The sequence below is a fragment of the Nicotiana sylvestris genome, chromosome 9, assembly GCF_000393655.2.
Source record: "Nicotiana sylvestris chromosome 9, ASM39365v2, whole genome shotgun sequence".
Lineage (NCBI taxonomy): Eukaryota > Viridiplantae > Streptophyta > Magnoliopsida > Solanales > Solanaceae > Nicotiana > Nicotiana sylvestris.
In genome coordinates, this window is record NC_091065.1 from 5,107,096 (window position 1) to 5,116,542 (window position 9,447).

The 9,447-nt window shown below is 31.8% G+C and overlaps 1 protein-coding gene across 1 annotated transcript; it reads right to left on the reverse strand.

The window, feature by feature from the left end:
• Positions 1-5,613: 5,613 nt before the first annotated feature.
• LOC104236317 (large ribosomal subunit protein eL30-like) lies at positions 5,614-9,091 on the reverse strand. The gene is made up of 5 exons (XM_009790218.2): positions 8,871-9,091; positions 8,499-8,604; positions 6,835-6,936; positions 5,940-6,008; positions 5,614-5,848 (listed from the first exon to the last, which is right to left on the reverse strand). The coding sequence occupies exons 1-5, from the start codon at positions 8,889-8,891 to the stop codon at positions 5,808-5,810; spliced, it is 339 nt and encodes a 112-aa protein (XP_009788520.1). The 5' UTR covers positions 8,892-9,091; the 3' UTR covers positions 5,614-5,807.
• Positions 9,092-9,447: the final 356 nt, after the last annotated feature.

Consider the following 9,447-nt stretch of genomic DNA (forward strand, 5'->3'; position numbering starts at 1 on the left):
TAGACAATTCATTGTTTTCGCTCCGCAATTTATTTTTACATTGGTATCAGAGCAATTATCATTGTTTCTTGGTTTGCATCTTCTCTGTTGAATTTCTACTTTTTTGATATTTTGAGATTGCTACTGCAATTTGCTTCTGCGCTATTGCAGTTAAAGGAAAGAAAACGAATCAATTGTTTGATCATAATTCTTATGGTGCTGATAAAGTTATTTGACTAACTATTGGGAGTGCTGGTTTCGTTTTTTAAGTCTCTATATTTAATTTATTTATTTATTTTGGTATAAATTGGGTTTTGTGGAGTCCTATTTGCCATAAAGTTTATTTTCCTGTACTACATATAAATGATGAGAGGTTATATTTTTTCGCCAGATGAAAAGTTTGATGTATTGTGTTCTAATCTATCTATCTATCTATATTATTATAAAAGTGGGAATCCTAAAATTAAAAAGTTGAATTACCAAAATATTCTTCTAAATAATTATATATAAATTAATAATATTTAAAGGAAAAGAAGGCAATCAATTAGACATGTCTATTTCTAAAAGTTGTGATGCTTCAGTGACAATTTTCTAAAACCCCTTTGCCTAACACCTATTTTGTGTTTTCATCAAGTTTCTTACAATTATTTCATTGTATATATATTTAAAAAAAGGTTGCACAATTTGGCTCTTTTAGATTATTTTTTTATATTTATAGAACAATGGATAGTAATTATTTGATTAAATATAGTCTTCTTTGTTTTGCATGTCATACCAATATATACATGATACAATATTCATAGGATTAATCGACCGATTGAGAAGCAAAAAGATAAAAAAAATGATGAAAAATAAGCATTCAACATTGATATCATGTTGACGAAAGGGAAACTGATCAAAGAAAGCAAATCTAGAAATAAGCAAATTTAATCCAAGCTTTGGGAATATAATCTGATTCATGAAAATTTTATATTATTATTCAATGTGGTTTTACAGTTGGTATTATATATGAACTAATAAATTAGTATGATTTATTAAGGAATAATTTATTTTGTCCACCAAATGTTAATTTGAATTTTAAAGAAATTAAATTATAAATGGAGAATGGAATTCAAAACGTCAAAAATTTTCTTGTTAGAATTATGTCCAAAAAATTGGGTGATAAGAGATGAACGGAGTAGTCAATAAACACTAACGAGTCATATTTATTTGCAAAAAATGTGAATATTCAACTTCAATTACAAAGGACACATATTAAAACTCCTAAAAAAAATTGTAAAATTATTAAAAGGGTTGGATGTTATTATTCTAGCACTTACAAGAATGGATAAGATTAGGAATGAAGATATTCGAGAGAATGTGGGTGTGGCCCCCATGGAGGACAAAATGCGGGAAGTAAGACTCAGATGGTTCGGGCATATTCAGAGGAGGAGCACTGATGCACCGGTGAGGAGGTGTGAGCGACTGGCTGTAGTGGGCACGAGGAGAGGTAGAGGGCGACCTAAGAAGTATTGGGGAGAGGTGATCAGACAGTACATAGCGCGACTTAGGATTACTGAGGACATGGCCCTTGACAGGGAATTGTGGAGGTCGAGCATTAAGGTTATAGGTTAGGGAAAAGTTGTGAATATTTCTACAGCACAATAGAGTGAGACTAGCCAGTTAGGAGTTAGACTGAGAATGGCATTGGTCGTCTATTGATGCAGGGCTTTACCTGCTAGTTTTTACTATACCAGCTATCTATTTCGTATTCCGTATTCTGTATTTTGTATCTCTGATATTGTTGTTATTTTATTATGCGTTGTTATGGTACTAATATATCGTCTCTTGTTGCTTTCTTGAGCAGAGGGTCTCCCGGAAACAGTCTCTCTACCCTTCGGGGTAGGGGTAAGGTCTGCGTACATATTACCCTCCCCAGACCTCACTTGTAAAATTATACTGGGTCATTATTGTTGTTGTTGTTGTTGTTGAATTATTACCACATTTTATGTTCATAACAAAATCTGCAAGCAAATGGCTTACATGTTGAACCCTTCAAGAAGCTTATACAAAGGACGCATATTAAAACTTTTATATTTTGCAACAATGATAAATAAATATACATAAAATAAATCTCAATGTTGGATATAGTCCACCACATTTTTTTCTCTTCAAATAGCCGACTTTATATTACACTCTTAAGAGAGATATCAACATCGATAACAAGAATTATGATCATGATAGAGCAATCTAAACGGATGAAAGGAACATACACCAAAAATATATGTTTATACCTTATAAAATCAAAATAAGTAAAAAAAAATCACTTGACGATTTTCAATCATCTTGACCTCAACAAACAAGTTATCATACGACAATCCTCATTGGTCACTCCGTGACTTATATTTTATTCTTTCATATATAATTATTTATATAAAATTTTGCTTTAATAATATTAATATTATTAAACATGTTATCATGATGTGAATTACAGTCTAGCTGGTAGTTTGACCATACGTTTATATAACAGTTTGTTGTACTTCGTCAGTAAATTTCAGTGTTGTTTTATTTGTAAAATCTTGACCTTTTTTATTAAAAAAAAGAACATCTCACAATGAAAACAAAGGGTGCATATAGGCTATACATATTATTGGGAGTAAAGTTGGTTATTGATATTATAGTTATGTTATATCTCGTGTTTTATAACAATCCAACCAACTAATGATATAGTGGCGTAAGTAAAAGAAATTGAGTAAAAATAGCACGGTATAGCCAGTTTTCGGACTGGTCATTCAAAAATAGTCAGCATTTACGAAGTCAATAAAAAATAGCCACTATTTTGCTGCAACAGAGACCGGTCCAGCATAATATACTGGAGTTCGGTGCACTTGTGTATGAACTCCAGCATATTATGCTAGACCGATATACTTTGCTGACTCCAGTATAATATACTGGAGACTAGAGCACCGGTGCTCCAAACTCCAGTATATTATACTGAACAATTATACTGGCTGGAACTCCAGTATATTATACTGGAGTTCTAGTGTATTTATGCTGGAACTCCATCATATTATGCTGGAGTTCCGGCATACTTAGGGAAGGAGGTTTCTCTTAAATGAATTTTTGAGTGAAATACGTTGAGAGGTATTTAGGGAAAGAAAATGTGTATCTTAAACATATTTGGAGAGTAGTCGCATAAGTTATTTTTTAGAAGCTGAAAAAAGTAATTTTTTCGAAAATACTTTTAGAACTTTGTCCTAGCACAAATTATTGCTCTAATACTGGCAAAATTATTTTTCAAATTGATTAATGTGCCACTAGACAAAACCTAGCTAAAAAATTGCTAGTATATTACAAGTGTAGTGGGTGAAATACATTAATACTTTCATAGTCAGGATGAGAGGCAGCTCTGTACACATTGAATAGACAAAACAACAATTAAAGATCATGACCAGTTGACCACAATAGAAATTTTACAGAAAAATGCAGAAATTTTTGCATCTCAAATTTTTGAATAAAAAACCTGCAGAAGAATTGTAGAAATTTTACAGAAAAATGCAGAAATTTTTATACTATTTTGTTCAAGAGATGCAAAATAATTTTTCTTATATATGCTAAATGGTGGAATAGTAGTCCCATGATAAATTATCTGATGATAAAGGAGTAAAATTGACAATCTCAGAATTAACACAACATATCAAACAATCAATAAGAAATAATTCCAGGATAACTAATCTCAGCATAATTAATTTCGGTACAATTAATTCCAGCATACTTAATCCCACCATAACGTATCTCAAACCAAATGACCCCTTAAGAGTTAACTTTGGATCAAACCTATAGTACGGTCAATAGAAGAAGAGCTATTTATAAATAAATAAATAAATAAATAAAAAGCGAAAATAATTACCTTCAAATAGTTCTTATAACAAAATGCCAAATCTGACTAACCTTTGAATTTTGACAAAACATTAACACTTCTAGATTAGAGTATGATTACTTTCTTGATAAGTTCAAGAAATACTTAATGTAGAAGTAAGATAATGTGCTTGTCCGAAACTAATATTTTACTGGTATTTAAAATAGAGATGAGCTACAAGGGATATATAGTTAGAGTTCTATTTCTAGAAAGGAAAATAGGAGAGCGGCTGAGGCGATCAGAGGACGGATGGAAGATAAGAGCGTGGGATCAAAGAGAAAAAAAATAGGATGAGGAAAGACAAAGCTATTAATCTACCTCTGAGGTAGAGGTTAAATTTCACCTTCAAGATTTCGATTAATTGAATCTCTCGTCCCTACTTCTAACTATCGGGAAGCTCACTCTTTGCCTTGCTCAAAGTAGAAGTAGTGACAACGAAAAGGCTTTTAAGCTTGAGGGGTCGTGAGCGAGAGATAGGATAAAATGGTATTTGAACCAGCGCGGGCTGAGGAGGCCCTATGTAGTCTATCTTTTCATGGGTGGTGGGCAGAGGCCTAAATCAGGTAAAACTAAAATTTACACATTAATTATGAAAGTAAACTGAGCAACACGCTAAACTAATAATTAATAATTACGAATATATTTGTGATTTTGTGCTGAACATGCTGCAACTTAAGTCCAGGCTAATTTTTACGTGGACGTAAAATATAATTAGCATCTAAAAATTCAAAAATTAACGAAATCTAATCGTGCATAATATATGCACTTGTTTCTAATTTATTACTTTAAATTTTCTATTTTGTATTTTATATTAAATTAATCATATACGGATTTGAGCCTAATATAAATATTAATTTGTACAATTCAATCGCACTTAAATTCAATATCCATTTAAGTTGTTGATGCTTATATTTTTTTCTAACTCAATCACCTTATTATGATTTTAATTTTTTTTTAAATGCATAACGCTAAGCACGAAAGAAAATGTCGGAGTCAATTTGGCCTCAGCTCAAATTAGGGTTAGATTGGAAAAATGACAATGTATAGTCAGTGTAAAATAATAGCCGAAAAATATATAAAATTTATATATTTTTGTATACATATACATTCTATATGTTATATATAAAAATTATACAAATTTTATATACTTTTTCGAATACATAACTTTTGGTGCGGGCTAAAAGTAAATATCCCTTAGGTACGAGTCCAGCTAGAGCTTGATATTGGACTCAGCTTGCTAGACTCAATGCCAGGCCTCAGATACTATGGGCCCATTTGGCCATAAAAAAATTTACTATTTTTTTCCAAAAAAAATTCACTTTTTTTTTTATACTCAATTTACTATTTGTATAATTTTTGTATATAACTATTTTTTTCCATAAAATTTCAATTTTCACCTTGAAGATATTCCAAAGTTTTTCGAAAATTTGAAAAACTCCTATTTTTCAAAATTTTCACTTTAGATCACTCGAAAAAATTGAAAAACAACCCAAAATCGTATTCAATTTCACTTTTTTCAGAATTTTACAGTTCTTATGTCCAAACGCCCACTATAGCTAGCTCGATTGAGCTCAACTCAGTACCATAGTAAACTCAATTGGACTCTCAATGTAGATGTTACCTTTTTCAAAGTCCTAAAAGAGAACCAAGTGGATTGGAATTTCATCATAAAATTGCAGAAAGTAGCATATGAATGTGGGAATTCAACATACATAATTAAAGTGGGCACAGGCACGGCAGATCAAAGTCCATAGAGAATAAGATTGAAAGACAACTCAGGAGAATTGTTACTCAGATTCAACATCATCAAAACTTCCTTTCAAAATGATCAATGAAGTTGCCAAAATTCATCTATAAGCCATTTTTCACAATACAATGGGCAACTTTCCGCTAAAACGAAGAATAGCGTCCAATAATCTAGCATCGCCTCTCACTGGTCACCATGCAAACTTTTAATAATATCAGAATCACCTGTAATCCAGAAAAGTAAACGGGAAACACTTAAGAAATCAACAAGACAATATTATGTGTAACAGCAACATGAAATCCACTATGTGCCTACCTGGGTCGATAATGCTGAGGCAACAGACCCTGAAGTATTTACCACATGCAGTCCCCAAATCTACGTTGTCTGAAACAAGCAAAAGAACTTAAGCACAAGAATAATAACTCAACTAAGAAACTAAAGCCCACACACTGCTCATCCAATGATCTCCAATGGCAATTACAACGAACAATAAGGAGCTCAATGTTCAATTGATTCAAAAATACAACATTTCCATTACGCAGGTGTTTCACAACTGAGCATAGTTAATTGATTATCAAGGAAAACTGTAGGAACAACAAACTAAATTTTTTGATTTCTTGAATTCAAGGTAAATCGAAAAGATTGCACATTCTATACATAAGGCAAGAGAAACCACACAAACAACCAGATATGCATCTGAGCATAAACTATTCTAGAGGAAGTCTGCGCCGTGCACCTCAAACTATCTGTTTATTTAATAGTTAGCTCAACAACAGATATGTGCCTTTTCCTCTCAACTCACTACATATAAGCTTGTTTCGCATCCCCAATACTATTTATGCTTACATATTTTTCCATTTAATCAATCAAATAACTTCTTTATGAAATAAATCAACCGCAAACTTAAGAGAGTAGAATCCTTTGGAAGATCTTAGACTCACTATTATGAGAACCTTCATAACTGAGACACCAATCCAAATAAAAAATCTCATTAGACCAGTTTATTCAGACAGAAAATAAATGACATTCTAGAATGATATATATGTATATGTGTGTGTGTATTTGTGTGTATATCAACGAACACAAAAGAAAATGAATCACTTCTTCAAAACCATAAGTTGCAATTAATATCAGTAAAAGACCAGGGTGCTTTGCATGCACAAGAGATGTGTAGATATCTGAAAGTATATAAACAAGGATATGGACTCACTTCCGTTGTAGTGATGAACTCCAACCTTTGCCAACATAGCATAGTACTCTATCTCGGACTTCCTGATAGGAGGGCAGTTGTTGGCAATGATAACAAGTTTTGCTGTAGTACACAAAGCAAAATGCAGATACTCTAGTTACACTCCAACCAACATAAATTTCTCTAACAATGGAAATCCACAATCAGGAAGTTTGTGCCCCCTCTTACATAGAAAAACAGCCCCGTTAATCTCCCAAAAATTGTGTTTTTAATATTCACAGGTAAAAAAAAAAGAGATGAATTTTAAATTGCAAGGTGATATTGCCAAGAAAAAGATAAATACTATGATTAAAGTAAGATACTCAACTAATCAAATTAAATAGGCACAAACAGAGCAAACTGAACACTGAATTCGTGCAACTGAGCCCACCTACATTGGGATTTAATTGACATATTGATCTATAAAAACGCGAAATAGCAATCAACCTCACAAGCCAATCCTTTTTTATTTTACATTCAATAATGTATGGCCTGTGCTAAAATGAAAGAAATGGATATCTGATTGTCCATTTCAAGATAACAAGGCATTTAAATGTTTGGAGCATTATGAGAAGAAGCAAGCGAGTGGCTTTCTGATCTTCACTCGAAGCTCCAACCCTACAAGCCAATCTATAATCACAAATTTCATTTTATCCTTAAACATTATACTCGTAACTTGAAGCATAGTATATCACTACTTATTCGTACATTTGCCAGCACACAAACAAAGTAACCCATGATAACAAAGTAATATTACCCATAATAAATTGCACATCGAATTCATAAATCATCATAATTTGACTATTGTTATTTGGATTGCCAAACTACCAATCAGGTCATAATTTGACTATATTTTCTTCCCGTCAACTTACATATCATAATTTCGACTAGTTTTAACTGACCGACAATCTTTAATAGTAGTTGACTTATAATTATTTTTTTTAGATGGAAAAATTTAATTTTTTATTCAATTGGATTATACTATTATTATTATTAAAAAATATTAAATTTTGGTATTATAATTCAACTACTATAATCTTGGTAATCCTCGTAATATCTTGATCTAGTTTTACTATTTATTTATTACATAATTCAATAGCAATAATAATTTGTAAGGGAAAAAGATAGGAACAGTAATGTTTTGCTTTGTTATAAATTTTTTTCAAAAAAAAGGAATAGGGGCAGGTGAGAATATTAATTGTAAGTATTATTACTACGCCCTTCCCATTTTCCAAAGGTCAAATAGATAAGCGTGCGTGCACTGTATTTGGTTCTGAAAATGACACGCCGCACGCACACTTATTTAGTTATATGGTCTTTCAAAAATGGGAAGGGTGTTAAATACTTATGGTATATTATCACATGTCCCTATTCCTTTTTTTGGAAAAAAAACTTACTATTACTATCTTTTTTCCCTTTTCATTACAAATTATTATTACTATTGAGCTACGTAATAAGTAAATATTAAAACTAGATCAAGATCTAAAATTTAATTTAATAACAATAGTAATAGTGTTCTGCAATTGAATGAAAAATTAAATTATAACTCAACTACTATAATATAGAGGAATCATATAGCCTAAACAATTTGGGATTAAAACGTAGATAATATTATATACTCAATTCATATTGAGTTCAGCACAGACCTTTGGAGCTTCTAATGTTCTTGAGAACAGTTTTGTATCCCAATGTATATTTGCCGCTCTTCATAACCAGAGCCAGCCTATTGTTAATACTCTCATGAGTCTTCTTCTGCAAAATTCACAACAAACAAACTCTCATTCAATATGTGATTTTAACTTATATGCACTGTCAATTTTTTTTACAACATCAGGTTAATTTAACCTAATAAAGCAAGTTATTTACATGGAATTTACTTCTAAAATACCTAATTGTATAAATATTTTTTACACCGTTAGTGTATAGAACTTAAACTGTATTTACAACAAACAAATAGTGTACATTTTTTCATGATCCGATTCGTAAACTAATATTGCTTTTACAGAAGAGATTCTTACGGTTTTCTTGGCTGCAACCATGGTGGATTCTGGTGTGGAGTCGGAGTCGGAGTCGGAGCCGGAGAAAATTAGAAGAAGCAAAATGCGTCGACGGCGGCGAGCGAACCCTGAAATGTGGGGAGAAGTTTACAATATATAACCGGACAAGGCTAGTGAGAGTCTAGGGTTTGGGTTTTTCTTCTGGAGACTGATAAGCCCAAATTAATTAGCTTTCGTTTTCTGAGCCCAAATTGCCATATAAGGGAGTGAAATAGCTGCACACTAAGGGGTCGTTTGGTATGAGGTATATGGGTGGTATAAAATTTTAATACCACCTTAATACTTTATTTGGTTAGCAAATCAGGTATAAGTTATCCCAATGTTAATTTTAACACTGGATAACTTATACCTTATAGAAGGTGGGGTAATTAGCACAGGTATAACTTATACCTTCTTCTTAAAAATTATGCAATTGTCATTCTTAATACAACATACCAAACAATGAATAAACAACAATCCCAGCATAACTAATCCCAGCATAATTTATCCCAATATAACTTATACCGGTATAAATCGTATTCCAACCAAACGATCCCTA

Coding starts and splice junctions, on each gene's coding strand:
- LOC104236317 (XM_009790218.2), bottom strand. CDS start 8,891: ATGGTTGCAGCCAAGAAAACC. Junction 6,937..8,498: donor GAACATTAGAAGCTCCAAAG/GTCTGTGCTGAA, acceptor TGTGTACTACAG/CAAAACTTGTTATCATTGCC. Junction 6,009..6,834: donor AGTTCATCACTACAACGGAA/GTGAGTCCATAT, acceptor TGCTTGTTTCAG/ACAACGTAGATTTGGGGACT.